The sequence below is a fragment of the Camponotus vicinus genome, unplaced genomic scaffold, assembly GCF_025532165.1.
Source record: "Camponotus vicinus isolate PSW18456_S1 unplaced genomic scaffold, iyCamVici1.0 SCAF_11, whole genome shotgun sequence".
Taxonomy (NCBI): domain Eukaryota; kingdom Metazoa; phylum Arthropoda; class Insecta; order Hymenoptera; family Formicidae; genus Camponotus; species Camponotus vicinus.
Genome location: NW_028141947.1, coordinates 13,129,323 through 13,154,045, shown reverse-complemented (window position 1 = coordinate 13,154,045; position 24,723 = coordinate 13,129,323). Strand labels below are relative to the sequence as shown.

The 24,723-nt window shown below is 30.6% G+C and overlaps 2 protein-coding genes across 12 annotated transcripts in view; one reads left to right on the top strand and one right to left on the bottom strand.

The window, feature by feature from the left end:
• Positions 1-24,723, top strand: part of LOC145961499 (dystrophin, isoforms A/C/F/G/H) — a 425,853-nt gene that overhangs the window by 23,199 nt on the left and 377,931 nt on the right. For 6 of the 8 annotated variants that reach the window (XM_083081731.1, XM_083081730.1, XM_083081734.1 and 3 more), the window contains 20 exons: positions 53-420; positions 566-918; positions 992-1,426; positions 1,672-1,824; positions 2,272-2,433; positions 3,139-3,441; positions 3,521-3,664; positions 3,741-3,911; positions 4,078-4,260; positions 4,338-4,454; positions 4,617-4,736; positions 5,684-7,153; positions 7,280-7,501; positions 7,589-8,104; positions 8,226-8,863; positions 9,342-9,489; positions 10,214-10,327; positions 10,430-10,606; positions 10,688-10,795; positions 10,885-10,984. In XM_083081731.1, coding sequence (XP_082937857.1) covers positions 53-420; positions 566-918; positions 992-1,426; positions 1,672-1,824; positions 2,272-2,433; positions 3,139-3,441; positions 3,521-3,664; positions 3,741-3,911; positions 4,078-4,260; positions 4,338-4,454; positions 4,617-4,736; positions 5,684-7,153; positions 7,280-7,501; positions 7,589-8,104; positions 8,226-8,863; positions 9,342-9,489; positions 10,214-10,327; positions 10,430-10,606; positions 10,688-10,795; positions 10,885-10,984 — 6,002 coding nt within the window. The remainder of the gene's footprint in view (positions 1-52; positions 421-565; positions 919-991; positions 1,427-1,671; positions 1,825-2,271; positions 2,434-3,138; positions 3,442-3,520; positions 3,665-3,740; positions 3,912-4,077; positions 4,261-4,337; positions 4,455-4,616; positions 4,737-5,683; positions 7,154-7,279; positions 7,502-7,588; positions 8,105-8,225; positions 8,864-9,341; positions 9,490-10,213; positions 10,328-10,429; positions 10,607-10,687; positions 10,796-10,884; positions 10,985-24,723) is intronic. The other 2 variants (XM_083081735.1, XM_083081736.1) reach the window with 2 other exon arrangements.
• LOC145961501 (PRELI domain-containing protein 1, mitochondrial-like) lies at positions 19,992-22,953 on the bottom strand. 4 transcript variants are annotated; one of them, XM_083081740.1, is made up of 6 exons: positions 22,757-22,953; positions 22,597-22,652; positions 22,154-22,371; positions 21,611-21,835; positions 20,586-20,837; positions 19,994-20,421 (listed from the first exon to the last, which is right to left on the bottom strand). In XM_083081740.1, exons 4-6 carry the CDS (start codon positions 21,830-21,832, stop codon positions 20,353-20,355), a joined length of 543 nt encoding a protein of 180 aa, XP_082937866.1. In that variant the 5' UTR covers positions 21,833-21,835; positions 22,154-22,371; positions 22,597-22,652; positions 22,757-22,953; the 3' UTR covers positions 19,994-20,352. The 4 variants fall into 4 exon arrangements, with proteins under 4 accessions (XP_082937868.1, XP_082937866.1, XP_082937867.1 ...); XM_083081742.1 differs by lacking the exon at positions 22,757-22,953 and having other exon boundaries at positions 19,992-20,421; positions 21,707-21,835; positions 22,597-22,750; XM_083081741.1 differs by lacking the exon at positions 22,597-22,652.

The window sequence follows — 24,723 nt, the reverse complement described above, 5'->3', positions numbered from 1 at the left end:
TGTATATTTGTATACTTTTTATACATTTTATTAAAATGTGCAATATTTTCAGGTTATCGGAGCGATTAACTGAAGTAAATAATGCTATCGATCGAACACCACCTAAAAAGTACACTGAAGCAGTCACTAGTTTGATGTCATTTATTAACAATATCGAAGGTGTTCTATTGTCAGAACATGTAGTTATATCTGATCAAAAGACTATGGAAGAGCAAATAGAAAGATTTAAAACCATACAAAGTTCATTAAAAGAACAGGAACAAACTTTCAAATATGTTAATTCCACTGGACAAGATCTCATAGCGAAGATAAATGATGATTCTTTAGGGCAACGGCTTAAAGATGAGTTGCAAGACTTGAATACTAAATGGAGTGATATTCCTATCATTTTGGAAGAGAAACAACAGAGTCTTGTCAAAGGTAAATAAAACACAAATATATTCATTATATGTAATATGCTAAAAAAATTGTTTAAATTTGTGGCTTATATTTTATTTAACTAATGTAATTTATATTATGATTGTATAATAAATATATTTATTATTAATGTAAAATAATTTTTTAGATATTGCAACTTTGCAAGCATTTAGTACTGAACTTTCTACACTTGAAGCTTGGTTGGAAAAGTCATCATTATATCTAGAGGATTTATCTAAAGCGGACATTACGGATAACGTTGAAAATATTCAGCATAAATTAGGGCAAATTCATTCGTTTTCTCAAGAAATAGACAAAACAAAACCACAGATAGAAGCACTTCGAACATCGGCAAATGGAATACTCGAGAAATCTGAAGCTAATTTTGCAAATCTATTAAATAGCAAATTACATACTGTAGCGTATAAATGGAATGATATTCTCGATGAGACTAGAAGTTTAAGTGACAAATATGAGAGTGCTTTAAAGAAGAATGATGATGTAAGTATATACAATTCTTACAAAAGAATTTACAAATGTAAACGCTTGTTATATAATAATTCTGTTTTATTAGATTATAAATGGTATAGAAGATTTCACAAAGTGGTTATCGAGTTTAGAAAAAGATATACCTGTAGATTCAAGAATAACATCTTCAGTTGAACTTTTTCAAGTGCGCGGTCGATATCAAGCGCTGAAAGACAAAGTTGACAAACGAGTGGAAGAGTTTAGAAACTTGAATGAAATAGGAAATGATAAATTATTAAGTTCAGAAGGAGCATCCGTGCAAGAGTTGGGTAGACGCTTTACTTTCTTAAATGCACGATGGACCGACGTTACAGATCGCATATATGAACGCTACAGACATTTACAAAATGCTAGTCATGAATACGGGGAATTCCGGGCTTTAGTCGCGCAGGAAAGCGATTGGTTAGATAAGTTAGATAAACGATTAAAAAAGTCACCTAAAACTGCTGCAGATGCAGAAGAAATATCAGAAGAACTTGATGTAAGTAAATTGTCCAGTTTTAAACATGTGTGCTAATTGCCTCATAATTTAAATACGAAATAATTTTAATTAAAAGAATAAATTGTGATTTAAAAAATTAATTTCTTTATATTTATTTTGTGTAAAATTTAATTATATATATATGTATGTATGTATGTAAATATATGTTATATATTCATCTATGAAATTTTATAATTTTATCTTATTTCTTTAATATATATAATACTTAAATTTTATTATTTAAGGATTTAGAAAATTACATACGAAATCACCCGGAATCTAGACTTGAGAAGATTCAAGAAATTGGTAAACAACTCATCGATAGTAATATCATGACTCATTCTATTGAAACAGATGTGGAAGGATTAACAAATCGATGGGAAAATCTAAATAAGCAGGTATGTATGTTAAATATTACATGTTCATGTTCATTACTAATATAAAGTGTATGATTATTAAGATACCTAAATAGTTTATATTATTTTTTGAAAATTGTATATAACAATAGTTTTAAGTACGGAATATCTAAGCACGAATTTTTCGGATTTTAACAGCTTATATAATCGCATGTAACATCATTACGAATTACTTAAAACGATTATGTGAATAGTATTATGCAAATATAATTATCTTAGCTATAAAATATATATAATTATGAAAATAGTTTATATAATATATCAAATAATTTTTTCTTAAAGAAAATTTTTAAATATTACATATATTTATTATTGTGTGTCATATTGCTTGTGCTTGGCCGAAAAAAAATTATAATCAGCCAGTTGTAATTCTAATATTTGCTTTGTAAAGTTAGTTTAGTTAGAAAGATAGAGTTATGTTTTGAGTAGGCAGGGCAACGGGCCAAGCTGCTGGAAGGATCAGTGAAACAAGCCCAACAATCGGAAGGGCGCATCCTTGCTCTCCAACATTCTTTAACACAAATAGATTCTGTACTAACTGCACGTCTTGATTGTGACCTCACTGCTGATGACTTGCCTCATGATTATCAGGTCTGTCTATGATACAAAAAAAAGAATATGTATATTACAGTGCTTTATTTTTGTATAATTTTCATTAATGTATTTAAAAATTAATATATAATTTATATATCAGGAATAAAATATAATTTATATGATGTCTTAGGGCTATAATTATCATGATTTTGTTGCTTATAAACGATCTTATTATTAAGCTTGTCAATGTTTAATTGTAAAGAAGCTATAGAATATAAGATATATATCTCTTAGACAATATTATAAGATATATATCTTTAGGCATGTTATTACAGAAATATTCACTAATATACAGGATGTTCATAAAATACGGGACCAAATTTATACAATACGAGTTTAATAAGATATAGTAAAAGATATACAAAATATATAATTTTTATTTTATTTGTGTGGGTGTGTGTGTGTGTGTATACACACCCACACAAATAAAATAAAAATTATATATTTTGTATATCATTTAAAATATATCTTTTAAAAATAAAAATTATATATTTTGTATATATATATATATATATATATAACGATTTTGGGAATAATATGATAAAAAGACATGATTATTAAAAAAATCTGCATTTTTTGCATAGATTTTACTAATTGTATCATAAAAGAAAATGTAAAATTATTAATATGGCATATCATGAAATAAATATAATAGTAGATTTTCTTTATTTTATGCATAATAATTACATATTATGATCACAGAAATTAATGGAAGAGTTGGAACAACAGCATGCTACACTCGAAGAAATGGCATCACAAATTGAATCGTATAAAGCTTCTGGTAAACAAGAAGCGGCGCTTCGACTGCAAGAACAAATGTCTCTGATTGAACAAAAATATACTAAAGTCCAGGCAAAATTTCAACGTTTTCGTTGTCCGATCAATATAGAACCTAGATTATCAAGAGCTTTGCGAGAACTCAGGGGAATAGAGGAAGCAACTTGCTTGTTAGAGCTATCATCAGAAGATCCCGAAGTCATCGAAGGTCAACTAAAACATTGCTTGGTATATTAATTATGTATTACTTATAAAAAATATATAATTTGGAAAATTAATGTACACATTAATAATTTATTTGTTACAGCGCTTTTATCAAACTTTAAGTGAGATTAAAAGTGAAATTGAATGTATAATTGTTACCGGGAGAAAATTAGTTAAGGATGAAACTATTCCCGAGTCTGATAAATTTTCAAAGCGAATTGATATGTTAAAGGAATTATATAATAGGGTATATAAGTTGTAATTCTAGAAAAGAATGTATCGCAATAAAAGAACAAATTGAATAGTTTTTTAATTTATTACAGCTTGGTCGTCATATAACAGAATCCAAATCTATATTAGAATCGGCATTAGACTTGTCACGCGACATGCAGAAAAATCTGACATACATTAACATGTCAATTGAAAGCATAAATAAGGAGTTAGATACGCAAAAGAGCATGCCCGATCTGCCAGTAAATGCGATATATGTACGAGTAAGTATAAATTAATTATAAATCTAATTCTAATTATATTTGTTTCTTAGTTCAGATATAAAAACGAATAATTAAATATTAGTCATGCTTTTTTATCGAATTAAATTTTATAATTTTTTGTATTAATAAATCAGAAAAATATATGTTCAATCGCCATTATTTGTAGGAGACTTTGACTGAAGTAATTCCGCGTCTCAATATTATAAGAGACAAATTGCTTAGATTGCAAGATGAATTTTCAAAGTTATGCGACCCTATGTATCTCGAACAACTTAAAGAAAAAATATCAGACATTATTACAAGATTAGCTAATACAGAAAAAAGACTGCGACTGTGTAAGGGCTCAGAGGTAAATATTCCTTTATAACATTTTTCTCAATACTTTTCAATATACATGTTTTCTATGTTCGTTTTTTTTCGTAAAAGGATGAACCTAATGTCGATGAAATAAACGCATGGCTTCTTCAAATTGAAGATAAATTAAATAAGTTAGATGCAGTTCCAATCGATCAACTTACAGAACATCACTTTGAACAGTGCAAGGTATTGAAATATTGTATATATAATATTAATACAGAAGATATATAAGAAATTACATATTCATCTTATTTTCTTTCTATTTTTCTTTAATGTCTAAAATAATATTTGATAGAACATACTTATAATAACATCCTAAAATGTTTTTAATGTTATCTGTATTATTAGGCTGTGCAAAGTGAAATGATAGAAGCAAAACCTAAAGTTAATCAGCTTCAACGTTATGCATTTTATCCTAAAGTAGCTGAAATATGTGAGAAATGGGAAGATATCTCTAACAGAATACAGGTATGTATTCAATTTTTGTGTTTATATAAAAATAAAAAGTTTATCTTTTTTCTAAATTTTATCATTCATTGCTTATTCGCTCATGGCTTATTCCTTGCTTTATACTTTAACAATTGGTATATGTAATGCTTGTGCTTGTTAGTACCATTACGTATATCTCTATCACATAAAACTTTTTTATTAATATGAAATTTCATTATATTCCGAAAAAAATTCAAAAATATTACAGATTTATTTTGAGTATCCAAATCTTTGCATTAAATATTAATTTTTCTTTAATATTGAAAACATTATTCCATTCTTTTGCAGCAGGATTTAAATGGAGCTATGTATGTTTTAATAAGTATTATTTTCTGGATATCTATATGTTTCTTGTATATATACTGATTATATATTTTAATAGTCGTTAATAATATTTTTTTTTATTATCGAAAAATTTTTATATTAAGATAATATATATATACACACACACATATATGTTTTTTTGAATTTATTTTTGTATTCCTCAACATATAGTATGAAATTTAATAGAATAGAATAATATGTATACTTTAATTCTGTCCAAGAGGTGGCTCTATCTTTGTAAATAATGTAATTACTGGCACAAAATAAGTATATACTTTGGTGGACGGAAAAAAAACTTTTATCGAAAGATTGTGTTCTACAGTATTGTCTCTCCCCTTATAGACATAAAAAATCTATTTTTTTATGAAGAACTTAGACAGCAAGCTACAGAGTTAAAAGAGAAGTTAATTGAACAATAGTGCAATGAGATTCTTGCATTGGTGATGGATACACATGAAAAATTTAGCTTTATGCACAGTGAACTGCCATTGTCACTTTCATTTAGATCATATGCTTAATATTGTTCTACTATATTAACATGCTCTTTCAATTAACTGTCGATTGTCTCTGAAAAGTTTCTGTCACCTATCATATTTTCACAGGAATGGATCCACAAAATTACAGACAATTTATTAATAAAAAGTAAAGCAGAAGCTTCTAAGGGGAGAGACAATTACGGACGCAACAAATTACCTAGACAGCTGGAACAAACTTTAGCACATCCTGTTAAAAAAGAAAAAAAATTAATAGATGAGAACGAAGCTATTTACGGCATAGGATATCTTAATCCTGCATTTGATGATAATCAATGTACTATTATTAATACGCCTGAAACTTCGCCCATTGATGTACCTCATCGAAGTAGAAAATCTTCTGCTAAGTCGGAAAAAGTAAAAGCTAGAATTGTAGATGTCAGTAGAACCGTTAGGCGAAAATTAGATATGAGTTCTGTACCTGATGTTGTTCAGACTTCTCAACCGCAAGTTGTTCAAATTGATGATGACCTGCCTTCGCCTTGTTCTGATACAGATGTGCACATGACTGATGAGGAAGAATTCTTTCTGACTAAAAACAGTAAATTATTTTCTCAAGTATCTAGTAATACCTTGACAGCAACAGAGACAAAGACGTCTAACGTAGCTTGTGCACAACAGAATCCATTTCGTATTGTTGAAGTGAAAGAAATGGAAATTGTGAAATCAGTAGCATCTTCCGAAAATCATGTAATTTTGCCAAGTGCTAATGTCAGTGTTGGATTGATGCCGCAAGTAGTTGAAAGAGTGGAAATTATCGAAGATACTGAGACAGAAGCTGAATCTATAGATACTGATACAGAAGACAGGGAACTCAGGGGAAAAATGTCTTCTGCCATTGGTATTGTAGAACAAGTAAATAAAAAGAAAGAACTTGTGCCAATCTTAAAAAAGAAAAAAACTTCGGTTAAATCTACAAAAAATATTAAAAGACTTGTATTAAAATTAGATTTAGACACTGATAAAAGTAATGTTATCGAATCAAATAAAAGTACAACACTTCCCAGCAGTGAACCATTGAAAAATACAGAAGAAGCTAACATTGCAGAAATTCCGATTGCTGAATGTAGTAAAGTAGAGCAACAATTAAAAGAAAGATTAAATAAATTACCAGTTTCAATGTTGAAAGATACAGAAAGTGTGGCGGAGTATCTTATATTAGATGATAATAAAGAAATTGAAAAATCCGACATGGGAATCAGTGAGCAAACAGATTATGCTAAATCACAAGATTTAATAACAATGCAAAAAAAGGTAGCTGAAAAAACTATTATTGAATATCCTAAAATATGTGAAAATGCTGGTGATGCGAGTTGTAGCAGAGAAGAGAAACTATATAAGAAATCACCATTACTAAAACGTACAAAGAGTCTATCAAAAGATGATACATTGGAAGATTGCGAAAGTTTTTATGGCAGTGATAAGGAAACAGATGATGTGTTGATATTTTCGGATGATACAGAAATTGATGTTGGTAGTTCCAGTTCAGATGGAGAAGATACTAATTTAGGAAAGCATGTTGAGCACCTCTTGGATAAGGTAACATGTGTGCCGCATATATCCGTCTTTGAGGTTTACCAACTCGTTATTTCCAATTTTTTTGATTATAAACTTATGAGTACGATAGTTCTTGGATATCGTTTTACAATTTTTCTTTTTTTACAGATTAAAGTTGAAAAGTCTCGACCGCTCATGCATAAGATGGAAACAAAAACTTTTAATGAGAAAGCACTATTTAAAGGTCCAATAAGTACATCTCGAACAACATTAGAGAAAAATATTTTAGAATTTGAACAGTTAGCACAAATGATGCTATGTAGAATGGATGTTATGTTAATGAGTATTAGCGGTATCTCTAATGAAAAAGATCCTACTAAACGTCTTGAGGTTTGTATAATTTATTTATCTATATAATGAATAAAATCATATCATTTAATATGAATTATGTTATAATTCATATTAATCATATTACAGATACTCAAAAGCGAAATTAGTACTCTTGCCCCAGATGCAGCAGCTTTAATCAGTAAAGGAGATGATCTAGTTATGACAATACATATGACTGATCCTGGACGAGCAGAAAAAATAAAGAATGAACATCAAGATAAGCTAAGGAGCAAGTGGCATCAAGTTATGGCAGAAATTAAAACCCGTAGAAAACAGGCACAAAAAGCAGAAGAAACTTTGCGGCAATATAATAATATAATCACAGAACTTGAGGATTGGTTTAGAGATGTACCATTGAAACTTGAACAGGCTAATAATTATGAAGGCCAATTAGAAACATTTACTGAGGAATTTGATGCAAAACAAATACAAATACACAAATTGAACGAGCTAGCTGTGGAATTGAAAAAATTAAATGTTAGCTACTCAGAATCAGTACGTTATAACATTAACAGCAATTGGCAAAAAGTTAGTTCACAGTTCAAACGATTTAGTGGTAGCAAAGATAAAGACAAACAGGTGATCGACAAGAAAGTAGAATTGGTATGTATAAATATTTGTTTGAATTGTTATAAATAAATTATATAATATTTAATAAAAAGACCGAAGTGTCTATATGAAAAAATTTGTAGAATTTGTTTACATTTGCGAATATTTTTTTCAGGATATTGATGGTGTAAATCCGCAAGAATTTATTGCGCGCATTATCAAACTGAGAGAAGCAGTCTCGACTGTGTCGCGATCTTTAAACTCTTTGCCATTGAGTGGTAAAGATTACGAGCTATTTACAAGTCAAGAAGAATGTTTAAAGAAAATTGGCAATGCTTTAAATATTTTGAAGCCAAGTGTCGATGAAATGAATTACATTTGTGAAAGTGTCACGCGGCAAGCCAAAAGAGAACAAGCCGATCAAATAAAACATTTAAGTGAAAAGTTGCAAGATGAATGGACAAATATAAATCAGAGCTACGTAGAAAGATATAATCGTTGGATTAAATGTTACGAAAAGTGGATGGAACTGTATAACACGTGCCAAACATTTTCAGAATGGTTAGATAAGATGGAAGATGCTCTAAAAAAATGTAATGTTTATAGCCATTCTAAAGCAAGCAAGACGAAAACTTTCGAATTAGAGCAAGAAGTTTCTAGAATGCAAAGAACATTGAATAATATTAACACAACGAATACAGATATATCTGATCGAGCCTCCATTGAAGATATGATAGAATTACAAAATATAATTGAAAACATTAAGCAACGCTGGCAAAATTTAGTAGCCGAAATAAGCGCGCGAAAAGAAAAGTAAGTGAAATATATGGTAATGACATTTTTGAATGAGGAAATAATATTATTTATTGGATGTGCTTGTATATCCATGTTTTTACTCAAATATTTTAAATAAATGTTCGTCGTATTTCATAATCACAAATAATAGTCGTTGCTTATAATTTAAAAAGTTATGAATTATGAAATTATGATTTGCTAATGCATACAAGCATGTAGCATTGCGAGGAAAGCTCGGTCCAGCATTGAGCTATTTCAGTTGTGATTTGTCTGTGCTACTGTAGTGAAGTCAGTCAACTCAGAATAACCTCAGAATAAGCAAACACCTTTCGAGTTTCTTTTGTAAATTATATTTTATATATAATAATAATAGATTATAATTTTTATTAAAATAATTTTCGGTGATTCGATGTTTGAAATATATGCTAAAATATTTCTTTTTTTTTAATGTATATTATATTTTTTTAAATATATTTACATTAATGTATTATTTAAGGAATTTTGCTATGGAGAGAAAAATAAACAATGACGGTAGGGTCTTGGAAACGGCGTACAATATCATAGAACAAGTTAACACTCTGTTGGTATCTGCAGCAAATCCTTCGGACGAAACCTCATTATCGATCCGATTATCATTAATTAAGGTAAGTTTACATGTATTTAGAATGTTTCTTTTATTATCTTATTAGAATCTACACGAACGATCATTGATGCAGTAAAAAGTTTATATCTATTTTTAATTCTTAAATATACGAATTTTTAGTTTTTAAACAAATAACATAATAATAGAGTAACTTAGTTTTATGTATAACATATTGACTGCTCCCGCGAAAGTTACTCTTATTATATGAAATCACATTTTTTAAATGATATCACATACACAATATATAACACACTATGATATATATTTAAAAAAAAAACACTCCTTAGCACTTGGCTTAGATGTGACTTGGATAAGTAATGGAATTATTCTCTGCGAGATTCAGTTTCTATAGGCTTATAGCCCGGTGCAGCATAATCAAATAAACCGAAACTTGTCCTAATAATACCTCTACATTTCATGACTGCACATACTAAATCGTGCCAAGATATAAATAGCATTGAACTCTCACTTTCAAACAAGTTTCCTAGTTCACCTATATATATTTGTCTTTTACTTTATTTTATAGTGTTAATTAATATTTATATTATTATAATTTATATATATATATATATATATATATATATATATATTTAAAATGTTTAAAATATAATGTAAATTATAATTCGTTTTTATTGTTATATGTTTTATTTTTAGCATATGCATAAACTAAATTTTTTAAACATAAATAAGCATTATTTACTTAAGGATTAATAAAATATTTGTAGGCAAGAGAAGAAGAACTTTCGTCTCGGAAAAGAGCTTTGCAAACCTTAGTAAGTCAACATAACGTTCCTAGAGAAGAAGACGAGAGCTGCAGACTTCTCTCGGATATGGATAAGGTATCCATTGCTTATCTAAATATTTAGTAATATTAATTTTATGAAATTTTAAAAACTTGATGGGTATAACAATTTTTTTTGTATCTAATGATATGTATTTAGGTTAATGCAAGTCTCTCAAATCATCGCGAATACGTGGAATGTAAACTTGCGTCGCTTAGAAAATACATCTGTACTTTGGATGCTGTTATGGTGTGGATTATGGAAACACGAACGCGATTGAGTATTTCTCAAGAGTTGCCGCAACATGAGCGTGATGAAATAATTAAAAATATTATGGTAAGTTATAATATTTTTTATATATTTATATATAATAAAAAAAATAAGCGTCAAATTTGTATTTTTATAAACTCATTATAGTCTAGAGTCGAAGATCGTGAGATGGAAGTAAAAGATGTGTTAGAAAATTATACTAATTTGGAAAAAGAATGTGAATCAGCAAAACAGCCAGTTTCTGTTGAATTACAGGTATATAGAAATATGTTTATTATGCATAATTTTCAATAGTTTGTTATTAAGATATATTGATATTTAAGTTTACATTTTGTATATTGCAGGAAAAGCTGAAGAAATTGCGAGAGGATTGGCAGTTTGTAAAGTGTTATGGTGAAAATTATGAAGTTTCTTCCACAATTTCTATTGGAGCTACATCAAAAGGTAAGAGAAATATTGTGTGCATTTTTACTAAACCTGAGTTTTTTCTACATATACTTACATATCTTCGAATTTTATATTGCTATTCTTAAACACACACATATTATGAGTTTTAAAATTTATGTATATCGTATAGATATACAATTACATATTTTTTTTTATTTTCATTAAAAAACTAATTTCGGTGTATACATATAATTTTGAAGAGATATTTAATATTTCATATACTTTTTGTGTTTTTTGCAAAGAATAAAAAAGTATTTAAAAAATTTTTCACTGCATTAAAAATATGTCACTAGTAATGTTTTTAATATAATAGAGATAATGCTTTTTGACTGATTGAATGCATTTTTAAGCTTGAAAAAATTTTTATGTCATTATTTATGATAATTTATGAATTCACATATTATTTACTAATATAAAACATGATAAGTTAGCAAAGATATAGTTAGCAAAGTTAGATTTTTCATTTTTTATCTTTTACATAGGAAAAATGTTTTCTTCTTAATTGAACATATAAAAAAATATAGAGAATTCTTAATTCATGATTATGTACATCATGATTATATAATTTACTATATAGTAGTGACAATAAGTGAATATATAAATTATATTCACAATAAATTAATTAAATAAAGCATGTTACACCACAAAATACATGCTATGTGTTTAAACATGTGTTAACATAATTTTGTTCTCTATATATTACATATCATTACATCAAATTTGAAAAAGCGTTATGATCAGGATATATAATACCAAACGTTTAATATGAATGAAGCCAATTCTAACTGTCTTTGGTAAATGCGTGTTCTTATGGACGACACAGAATCTCTGAAGGAAACCGGCAGCCGGACAATAAATAGTACATTTAGCCGGTCCGGTAAGCGCGGCTACATTTCACTTCCACCCCATCCTGCAGAGCGATATATATCCGCCGCGTTAAGTGCAGCTTTTTCAGCGACTGGCCCGATCCTTTCTCCTTTGCCACAGTCGTTATTCGATTGGTTGGTGTACTCGGATATAATGCCTTATCGCGTTGTTTAGAAATCTTCGTATTGATGACATTCATCAAAGCAGCTTCAATAGATACAAAATAACGTTCTTTCTTAATCTCCTAATTCACTTAAAATTATAATTTTAAGTAAATTATATTTTGTAAAAGTATCTTCTAAAATCGATTGATTAAATGATATTTGATTGAATTTTTTTTTTAATTCTCAATTTAATATAAGAATGTGATGTGAGAAACATTATTTATATCTATTGAGCTAATAAATATCAAACGAAGATTTTTAAACAACATCTAACGTGTTCAGAGTTTTAATAAAGATGATTGATATTATTATGATTATCGAAATTTTCTATTTTAATTATTAAAATATATCATAACTCGAAAGTTCATTATAAATTTGTGAAAATATTTTTTACTAAATTTTCATTAAAATTAAAAGCAGACGTCTTTGAATATGTTATATTTGTATAACATTTATTAATTGGCAACATAATATATTGTCATTATATATATATATATAATGATTTAAAAATTTATTAATAAACTTTCTAAGCAATGCAATAGCAACTGTTTGAAAAAAATAAATAGGAGATTCCCAAATTATTTTACATAAATATATATTTGCAATATTTTAAGAGATTGTAATTATTATTATAATCAATTAATTAAATGTCAGATTTAAAGTACACCAACAAAATAATAAAAACAATAGCAAATTAATTTTTAAATAAAATAGAAATAGGAAAATATAGTATCGGGTGGCGTGTTATCGGGAATCGGGAATGTTAGATGGATTTTCGGATTAATTAGGGCACGTGGTGTGATAATCGATCTTAGTGATCGAGCTCGGATCGCGAAATGACGCTTCTCAAATCGGTATGAAGTTGTCTCGTGTTTTTCGAGCATTAATTTTCTGTTCGACTCACGTAGTTTGTGACGTCACGGTATCATTTTCGGGAAAGCTTCTCGTCTTCTCCGTATTTATCGTTAGCGAGAGTGAATATTCGCGCGTTTTCTAATGTCGGGGGTGTTTAAGTCGAGTGGCGGGTTATCGAGAATCGGGAATGTGAAATGGATTTTCGGATTAATTACGGAACGTGGTAATAATCGACCGATCTTTGGTGATCGAACTCGGGTCGCGAACCGGACACTCTTCTAGAATCGATATGAAGTTGTCCCGCGTCCTTTCGAAGTGCATTAATTTTCGTTCGACTCACGTAGTTTGTGACGTCACGGTATCATTTTCGGGAAAGCTTCTCGTCTTCTCCGTATTTATCGTTAGCGAGAGTGAATATTCGCGCGTTTTCTAATGTCGGGAGTGTTTGAGTGTCGAGTGGCGGGTTATCGAGAATCGGGAATGTGAAATGGATTTTCGGATTAATTACGGAATGTGGTGATAATCGGTCGATTTTTGGTGATCGAACTTGGGTCGCGAACCCGATACTCTTCTAGAATCGATATGAAATTGTCCCGCGTCTTTTCGAAGTGCATTAATTTTCGTTCGTTCGAGTATATAGGTTATACCTTGTTTCGTCGCATTTATACGCGTTTCGAGTATTGTGACAAGTATAAATATCCAACAAGTATATAAAGGGAAATGACAGCTGATCATCGTGTCGCATCGACCTACGGGATTGCGATCAATGTTTTTCGGCCGATTTATAATTCACGCGTGTGTGAGTGATAAGAAAAATGGAGCGCCCGGCGAGAAGGGAATGGTGGTGTATTGTCGAGTGAGTAAATTTCTCCCATGATTAATAATTCATCCATTTAATTTGCAACAATTTGATATTATATCGTCGCAACAATCCTGCTTTTAACACGCTTTACGCTTTCGTGCGTTATCGTGTATCAGAATATATAAAAATTAAATAACTTGTACAAGATGTTGCGATGCAGTAATATGGTTATAATTATCATGATTTTAATATCGTGTTTTTATATCGATATAATTTTGTATTTAAAATTTTATATATATTATATTATTTTATATCGATATAATTTTGTATTTAAAATTTTATATATATATATATATATATATATATATATATATCAATAATTTAAACAAAGTAATTTACTACAAGTAGCAATTATCTATAGTCTCGTGTAATCTATGATATATGCAATAAAAATTTCTCTCTAGACATTTATAAAATTAATCGAAATATAACGCGTTAATAAAATCACGAGTGATTGAAAAAATAAAAATTATTAAAATTATTAAAGATATTATAATTGATAGTAACTGATTTTATGGATATTGGTACGAAGGAGAGAACACTATCTTTTTTTTATCGTGCTATTGTAGAAAAAATAGCGGGAAACACGCTTTTCATTGTACATATTAATAAATCGCGACATGTGACCATTGACCCTGTAACGTGTCTTATTCGACGTTGACGTCGCGATAGTCAAGAGTAAGAATAGACGCGTCTCTTGTGATCTTTCGTGAAGAGCTTAGCGAAGAGGATCATGGGGGGATGGGACGGGGTGCGATCGTCCTCCCACATAATGAGCGGATAAGCCGGCTAATGTAGTCGGTGGCGGAGCATTGCCAGACGGAAGATAGCTCAAGCCTTGCCGTCGCACATTTCTCTTGTTCACCGTATCCATACACCCCCTTCCCACCTCCGCTCTCCTCTCTCTCACCCTCTTTCACCCTCCGGCAACCGGTTAACGTACCGAGATAGAATCAGGCTTTGTCGGACACAAGTTTATACCGCCTCGCCGACGAAGTCGCACACGTGCGCACGAACACGTACGGATAACACCGTGTGATTATCCCTTAATTGACGTAGCCACTCCGAGGTGTAATCCGTTCATTCTGATTCCGTGCTGCCATCGCCGTGTAAAAAATTACTTTACACAGGTTGGGCGAATTCTCGCGTAAGTGGAAATCGGTGCAATGCCTCGCGTGATGCTCGGTCGTATATTAAAAAATATGAGAAAAATGGACAAGTATTGATAAAATACAAAATGTACGTAAGAGAGGAAATTAGTTTTTTATCATATAATATAATCAAATTATTATAGCACTTGATACATATTTATTTCTATTTTTTAATGATGTGTTATTTTTATTATTTTCTTATTTTCTTATTTTTATATTGTTTTTATTTTTCTTAATAATAATTCTATTTAATAATAATAATAACTTAATATATTATTGACGTTTATGTTATCCGAAATATAATAATGTTTCTATAGCGTTGAGAATTTTGTATAAGATGATTGCTATTTAAAGCGGTTATGGAACTGCAATCTGAGGAGTATTGTGCACAATTAATAGTTAATTACCACGAATTTCAACTCTTGAATATCTGAAATAATCAAGACTATTTTCAAACGTAAGATAATTACAAGGAAATTTACCGATGATTTACAGCAAAATAGGATGGATAAGAGTTGCAGATTTTTGGTAGGCAAAGTAAAAATAATATTTGTAAACATTTACATTTTGCAATATTTAAAGAAAAATATACAATATAATTACATAGTTAGCGGATTTTTCTCTCTATATTACAGGTATAGCACAAGTCTACTATTTTTTTTTTAAATAAACATTTTAGTACATAAATTAAAAATTCTTTTGTTTATATATTCGCGCAGGTCAATCGTGTTTTAGCGGGAATTAATGTTTGTGTAATCGATATCCAGATAATTGGCACATGATGGTGTACTATAAATTGTACATAATCAAACATAATATATTAATGTCTCTTTGTAAATTATTAATTATTATGGAAAATCAAGTAACATTAATTTATAATATTACAAATTATATAGAAATCTAGTTCGAGCAGTTTGTTATCAGAATATATAACTATCAGATCTAATATAATTAAAAAATTATAATAAAAATTCCAAACCTGTGCATTTTTATATGTTATAAAATTGCACTTGGTTTAAAAGTTACAGTTTAGAATTTCATAAAAAATTAAATTTCCTGTTGTTTAAAAAAATATGTTTGAACTGATATTTATTTATATATAACGTAAAGTAAGTTATAGTAATTTTGTGGATAGATTACTTCAATATGGCAGTCAAAATTATTTTTTTTTCCCATCACATACATCTCGCGCGTATTTAATTTAACACTCCGATCGATTTCCATTTAATAAAAAACGCAAACATTGAGATAGATTGTATATTACTTTTACCGAAATTGTATAATACTTTTACCGAAATGATACAAACAGAGAAGCTTTATCGAAAATTATCTTTGACTCGTCAAAGACAGAGTATGAAAAATATGTGTGTATATCCCGATTATTAATAAATACATTATTAATAAATATAATCAGCTTACGTTTTTGTCGTTATAAATACGCATGAGAGAATTCGCGGATGAAAACCTCGGAAATTGAAGTGTGTTTATCGACCCGTATGACGGCCCCTCTTGCAAATAATCGATCAGCGAGAAAATCTAGATGGGTGGCTTTTTTTATGTCTCTCCGAGGAATTCACGAAGTGGATGGACCGTCAGTTTGCGCTATTCTTCCCATATCTTTCCGGAACTATCCTTACGGATTCATTCTTCGTCCACAACGTCCGTCAATTGAATCCGCAATATTTTGCTTGATGCTTCGAACTGCTCGGGGATAATAGAATTGTTTCTCGTTTCATTCATAAAAACATATCTGGATAGCTATTTTTTTACACATCCAACTTATCCAACTGGATTAACTGGAGATTCATAAAAATAAAGTACGCTCATGAAAATATTATATTGAAGGCAAGAATTATTTATTGTTTATTACATAATTTTTTTCTTGAGAATAATTTTAAAACATACTGTATTTTGTTAAAGAAAAATTTAATTATAATTTTATTACTTTTATAATAAAATTATTTCCTCCTAAAATATCTATAGAACATTTAAACTATAAATTATTCCATGCTTGCTATTTATATCATTCTGAATGGAAAATTAAAAATAATAAATATTATTTAAATACTTTTTTGCATTTTCGATAATACGGTCATTATAATTTTCGTTGAAATGAAATTTACGGATGTGCGCGCGTTTCTTCTACATACAATGGACAGCATTAATATGGACAGTTATTAGATTATTGTCGCACGATCGCGTAAAGCGATACGGGATTCACGATTATTTCGTTCGCGCACAGATCGTATCCGCGGCTAAGTAAAGCGGATTAGCGTCCCTGAGTCCATAGCTTTCGCGGGATCGGACACGATATTTTGTCGTTTTGGAAGCGGTTCAGCCGCATTCATGCTGATGCCGAGTATTCATGCTGATTAGCCGAATCCATTGTGAACCGTAATAACAACTGAAAATTGCATCGATTTTAAAAAAGCCGCTGTAAATATTCGTTAATATGTCGTTCATAAACACGCATTTAAGTTTTTAATTTTTATTAACAAAGTAGCTTGTTAAAACTTTTAAATTCCTGCATCAATTTTTCTCTTTACATCAAATATTGTTAACAACTATGAATCATGTTGAACTTTTCATGGTGGAATTTATAACGAATTTATAACGTATATATTCATAAAATTTTTATTTTCTTTCAAATTCACTTTGTTTATTTTTCTTCTGCTAGAATATATAAATTATGATTAATAAAATATAATAATCAATTTGTGTCCATAAGATAACGTGAGGAAACAATGTATGTAAATACAAGTTTGCTGATTTTTTTCCAACAAGAGTTGCCACAGTCCAAAAATTGGACTATCTATGAGCGCCTTTTTTCCAAGGCTTTTCGTTATGAAATCAATCGTGTGTTTGTTGTACGTCATGTTATGTTAAATGAATAACAATTTTTACGTATAATTACAAACAACAATAACAAACGAGAAACGTTGGAGCTTGTTTTGCTGCGCGCTGACGCCGGAATTGTATTGTATGACGCCGTGTTAATTGCACGACGATGTTGTACGAGGGAGGCAGCTTTTTATGCCGCGACTGCTGATGACATCCCCGCTGCGCACAGCTGACCCTCTATTATTTCTCACCGTCGGTTCCCCATCGGTTGAGCGAAATCCTCTCTCGAAGATCGCGCGTTCAGCACCCCATGAATTCTTGAATACGAGAGTCTTGTTCCATGTTCGGCCACTTAGACGGAGATATTAATTCCATTTATTTAACGCGTTTATTAATAGCGAGAGATTTTTTTATACACTGGAACATTTTCAATGTCGTTCATCATTATGAATGATGGAGCTCGGAAAAATTCTTAATTTTCTTCCTCTAAAATTACTTTTTCTTTATACGACTGTTTTCGTGTGATTGTTTTAATTTTAATTATAAGAGAACGTATTTTTTTCTTTAGTATTTGACATCTTTAAAGAATTTGTATACGCTTTTTTTTAAGGAATTAGGAACTTTATTTAAAAAGAAAGATAATATTTTTTTATTACTTTTATGTTAACATACATATTGAGATGTAGAAACGTTTGTGTGAATCAGTCAAATGTGATGTATTATTTTTATGATTAATACGTACATGACTTTGAATATACATATATACGAACGTGTATTTTAATATCAGAACACGACGCACATATGCGCACGTGAATAGTGAATATTGTCACTCATTTTCATTCCGTTCACGTATGTAATAGAATGAAAAGGTAGTCCGATAAGATAGAAATCGACAGTGAAATTTTATTGTATCGTCAAAGTGTAGTTTCATATAGAGTTTTATCAGCTGGTGTATCATCGACGAGACACTCGTACCGATATTCACGTATGACGCATTGATCATGATTGAAGGAAGTAGTAGCGGTCGACGATGGAACGGACGAAAGACCGGACAGACGAATGAATGAAATAATAGTTTCAGAATGTGAAAGACAATCTCTGGCAAATCGATGTATTATGTAATTTAAAATATACTCGCGTGGGATAATAAATAATCGCAAAATAATCGCATATTTTGCAGTATATAAATATATCATACGAGTAATTAACTCCGATGCTTTTATCATCTCGAGGTAAATTAATTAATATATATTGCAGAAAGGGAGGGTGTGTATTCACGTACATTAGCTGCTGAATGATATATGGCATGACCTTCTTTTTGTCGGCTCGGTCTGCTATATGGCTGCATCTCACGTAAAAGCCGAGTATATCCCATCTCCATTCCATCCTCGATCGCATTCTGCACTCTCGTAGGGATGATTCAATTCGACACAGAAATAAGGTTCCTCTTTTAGGGTAGGGATAGAGGGTATAGATTCTTGCGACGTCAACTGCGTTTACGGACTCGTTGGTCTAGCGAGCTTTGGGATCCTTTCCATGCACAATACCCTCTTGTTCTGTTTCAGTCCTTTCTTTTTCTTTCCATACTATTGTATTCTGAATCTATTATATTCATGATCGCATCGTTTCCAATTTTTGTAATGATTTTTGATTGTATTGATTATTATTCTCATGCTTATATCAATGATATTATACTCATATCAATGCTTTATATATTGATATATATATTACGCCATATATTATTGTAGAATATCACGATTGCATGGATTCATTTCAAAATTTACAATTTGAAAAAAAAATTCTTCGCGTTTGAAATCTTAAAATGTGCAGATTTTGTAGAGATTTGAATAAGAGATTCACGTACATTTTTTTCAAGATCTTTTTTCAGAATAAAATCTGACTTCGATATTTAATATTATGAATATTGATTAAAGATTGCTATTAATATAGTCATGATAACAAGTATACTCAACAAGCAAATGAGTTTTACTTAAAGTAATTTTCTCTGACATAATTTTTTTCTAAACGAGTGAACATATCTGCTGCATAATTTCTGCAAATTATGATAAATAGATGATGCGTACTACCCATGTAGCAATATTTACGTTGCAGTATATTTCATTCGAGCGCCAAAAGGAACTTTATGAATAATTCGTGCTTCCGCATACATTGTGTAAATCGGATACGATCTGAAAAACGTAGCTATGAAAGCGTTCTCTGCTGTTTTGACATGATGCTTTTATTTACTGCATTAGTCATTTTTATTGAAACACTTTATATACATTTTATAGAGCAAAAGTACGCGATTAATAATAAACATTTCATTTAATAATTCATAAATCAGAACACAACATTAGCTAGTGATTTATTTATGCCAGAAAAATATTTTAATAATTATAAAATGGATATATCTCTCACATATCGAATCATAGAATCACGGAAAGGAGAAAACGGAAAAGATAAATTCATAATTTTCGACAAAGTTTGTCGCGCAACTACGCGGATGATTTATCAATGAGATTTCGAAACTGGGGAAACCAAAATTTACTCATCCATAAAAAATAATCCAGCACGAGAACGAAGAAGTATAGCAGCGCGTAAATCGCGTACAGCCGCATTACGAAGTCAGCCGATGGCGATTCTCGGTTTTCCTGGAGGCTTTCCATTTTGCTGCGCGAGCACATAGAGAAATCCCTGCGGAAATCGACGAAATCACTTGGCGATTCACGCTCGCTTATAACTTTTGCGTAACAATGATTTTAGTTTGACAGTTTTCGAGGCGTGACACGTTCAAGTCGATCCTTTTCTCTCTCTCTCTTTCTCTTTCTCTTTTTCTCTCTTTCTCTCTCTACCCTTACCTGCAATGTTCTCTTGACGTTTCTGATTGCTCGCGCGTGACAGACCTTTTCGATCATACGACCCGTGAGACCACCGAGAGGCGACCGGATGCTGGTATGACGAGTCATCAGAGTTTTATCGGGATCACCGCGAGTGGGTATATATTCGATCGTTTCCGTGGCGACTACCAACTTCTTGTGGTCGATGTTTCTGGTTAACGAGACCAGTCGTTTCGCGCCGAGATCGACGACGCTTTCTTCGAGAATCAGCACCTACCGTATGTCGTAAATTCATTGTAAATGGCCTCTCCTCGAACGTACTTTTGTTGCTGCCGTAGAACGGATGCTTGATACGGCGGCGATAAAAGCACTGATCGATCAGGAAAGATTGGTTTTATATCTTGCGATTTTCGAAATGTGCATCTCACCGGCTTAAGGATTTCAATTCCTACGTCATTTGATTATCTTGAATATTGATGTTAGAAATACAATGTTAAAAATGCGTGCGAAGATTAATCGTTCCGCCAGTATATATTCATGCAAAAAGTTTTTCGATAATAAAATTGTTTCTAGTTTAATAGAATAAAAATTTGGCCATTCACATCATATAATTGAATATATAAAATATAATTAATATAATGAAATATAATTAAAAATATAATAGAAAGTAATGAGGGAGAATACAAATGGAAAAATTTAAATATGATTTTTTATTCTACGTTCGTTTATGCTGCATACGAAATTGATAGAATTTTCAAATTTCTCATAATATTTTTTATCGGAATAGCATACGTTTATTAACGAAAAGTTATTTGCATGGATATAAGTTATCTATATATATTTCCTGGCAATTTTCTTTCGTTTTCGTTCTAAAATAGCTGTCGCATAATATCATTAAATTAAAATTTACAAAGTCTGTAAAATTATTAGGATGATATCTAATTAGAATGATAGTTATTGGATTTAAATATTAAATGGAAATACATCGAGAACGTTTATGAAGAGAATATATAATCTTATGGAGAAAGAAATACACGTGAAGAAACCTGCGGATTGTTCACTAGCTTCTGAGCCCAGCTCGGTAACGAGGTGGTAGCTCTTTTGCGGAAAATCCGCGTGCTGAAGAGACTAGTACCACTAACTTCTCGATACAGGGTATCCTCCGATAAAACGTGAGTCGCGTAAGGATTGGGATAACGCCTGAAGAATGCTTGGCAAACAGCAATCCAAGAATAGGGAAGTATCGTCGTTTCTGTGCTCTCCTTCATTGACTGCATTTGTTAAATCATATTATGTTGAGAGTATTGATTGAAAATTACAGTTCAAGCAAAATAGCATTAATTATGCTTTGTCTTCAAAGATTGTATATGAAATAACGTTAAGATATAATTTTTATAATGGAGTTAGTTAGTTATTCTTGTTTTACAATAAAAAAATTATATTTTGCTATAATAGTCGCAGTAAAATTCATGTTATTTGACTTTTTATCGTTTATAATTGTTATCTAGATTTTTATACAATAACGTATTTTTCTCCGCATTTTTCATTGTTTGAAATGTTGTGTAAACAATCCAAATGAATTTACTTACAATTATTCGATGAATAATATCCGTTTCATTTCAGTTTTTACCGTAGCTTTTTCTTTAACAATCCATTAGAGAATCGTTATGTGCTCGATAATATGGGTTTTCTTTTCATTAACGTAATATCAATGATAGTAGCTTTTCCACAATTTTATTCTTCTTCTCACTTGATTCATCGCAAACAATGGCTTCGCAACGTGGATTACAGAGCAGCTTTTTATTCACTTTTAACGAAAAATACGTGAATTTATTTATAGATATCTATCTAATCAAATGGTTCATATATTGTAACGATATAATATCAAATTAATTGTTTGCAATTTGAAAAATATCGATAAAGCGATTTATTTCAATTTAATGATAATTTAAGGTGATTTAGCGAAATTGATTATACTATATGGAAATGCGCTCGAATGGAAGTTTTTTTATCTACAATTAAATAAGCATACCGCGTTTAATAATTCTTTTTCTGTCCGATTACAAATTTGTATTTAATGCTCGTATTCTATAAATGTCAAAATAAACAGGATTAGGCGGTTCTTCGAAAGCAAGGCTTTTTAAAGAAGAAGTTCTTTATGAAATGTCACACGACACACAAGAGAAATTAACCTCTGATTTTCGATGACTGCTGAACTGCAACTGTTTCTTGTAATATTGTTTTTATTCTGAATAAAATTAGAGCGTCTGAATGAAATTAGAATATTAAAAACTAGTTTACAAGAGTTTAGTTTGCAAGAATATTATATATTTTTTTTTATTTCGGGAGGATTTACATTCTTAGAAAGAGACCGAATTTTTTTACAATTTTATAATAATAGAAAACAAAAGTTTACACGAAAGATACTGAAATATTCGTCATAATATCGATAATCGAACTTCGCGAATTATAATGCTGTTATTAATTAAATAGTAAATTACAGCATGCTTTTATGCTTTCGAAGAAGAAGCTAATAGCTAACGACAAAATATTTTATATTGACCCGTGTTAAAAAAGTTGTTCGACATACTATTATCTATTTTTGAAATAGGTACATCGATTCAAATCCATACGTGTCATTTGCCAGCGTCTGCGCCGAGGATTCTTCTTTGTTCTTGTTTAAATAGAAGGTGGTGGCCGCGAAAATGGTTCGGCGGCTCTGCCTTTATCATACTTCATTTTACAAGCGACGACATGAATTTCACTTCCTTCTTTTCATAAAATTCCTAGGTATAATATTGTGTAAGGCTTACCTCATTTTTTTGTTTTAGTGTCATTAATTATTATTAAAATTGTATTATTTCTTTTTTTTTCACTATGTTATATAATAAATTTTATATAGCATGCATTATTTGCATAATAAACTTTACATACAATTTTATATTTTTTTATATCGTGAACATTTAAAGCTTTATTTAAAATCATTTTTATTAGGCCCTTTATATTTTTTTGAGACTTTATATTTTCTTATATTTATGATTATAATTTTTTTTATAAATTTTTTATATCGTGATGTTTATAAATTTAGTAAATAATTTCTTAATAAAAACATTTGATTTATTTCTTAAATCTAATATCAAATTAAGAAATAATATTTTTAATAATCGAATATTTTTAATATTGTTTTATACATCAGAGTTTTTGTTCTTGCTAAAAATTAAAATTTCAAAGTAATAAAGCATTTCTGTCAACTGTTCATAAATTATCTAATGATCTCATGATTACATGAACATTGTAATGATGATACAAACAGTGCTGCAAGAGTGGGTTCCGGCTTCGTTTGAGCCGCGTTCATTACGTACCGACAATCAAGCTGCCCTTTAGTCCGAGATGGTAGGTTAGGAGAGAGCCTAAGCAAGTGTAGCCACGGCGGTCAAGCTTGTAATCTGACGGTGGTCGTCTGGTCGGTTGGTCGGTTGGTCGGTCGGGGTAAACGATCCATTAAGACGGGGGTAACAGTTAGTGGCCGTGCTGTAGGAAACAGGCAGTCCACTAATGCGACAAGAGGAGCGGGGAGAGGGAGGGAGAGATGCGAGGTAGTCCCGCAAGAGCCGTTGCTGAGGTTAAGGGTGACTTCGCCATCATCAGGCAAAGTTGAATCATTGATTTCGCACGTCACGATATTGTTCTTGCACAAATATAGAGATTTCTTGCAGACTAAAGATAATCACCGGTTATTTTAAACATTGTATATTCGGATTACATTAGGTTCGCGATATTATCAGATTACAGATTTTTAAGAATTTATCGCGGATATCTTGTTTTTTATTTCGTTTAACTTGATATATTATATGCATGTGATTTGGTGCTAACAATAAGTTGATGACGCGTGCGCGTTTCATTGAATTAGCATAGATATTAGATTTGCCGGAAAACGTATGTGGAAACTATACATGCGAGAAATACAACCAGAGGATAGCAGTCTCTTAAATGTAGCCACATTTAAGGTCGTTTGGCTTGTACGAACCGAAGTTTGATTACTGTTTTCACAGTGAGGTCACGATGTGGATACATACGTGCGAGACTAACTGTGTGCTATTGTTTTGCCTACAGTCGAGTTTCCCTTGCTCAAGTTTCACCTGTTGTCGTCCTTCGCATC

Coding starts and splice junctions, on each gene's coding strand:
- LOC145961501 (XM_083081740.1), bottom strand. CDS start 21,832: ATGAAGGAGAGCACAGAAACGACGATACTTCCCTATTCTTGGATTGCT. Junction 20,838..21,610: donor AGCTAGTGAACAATCCGCAG/GTTTCTTCACGT, acceptor GACATACGGTAG/GTGCTGATTCTCGAAGAAAG. Junction 20,422..20,585: donor ACGTCAAGAGAACATTGCAG/GTAAGGGTAGAG, acceptor CGATTTCCGCAG/GGATTTCTCTATGTGCTCGC.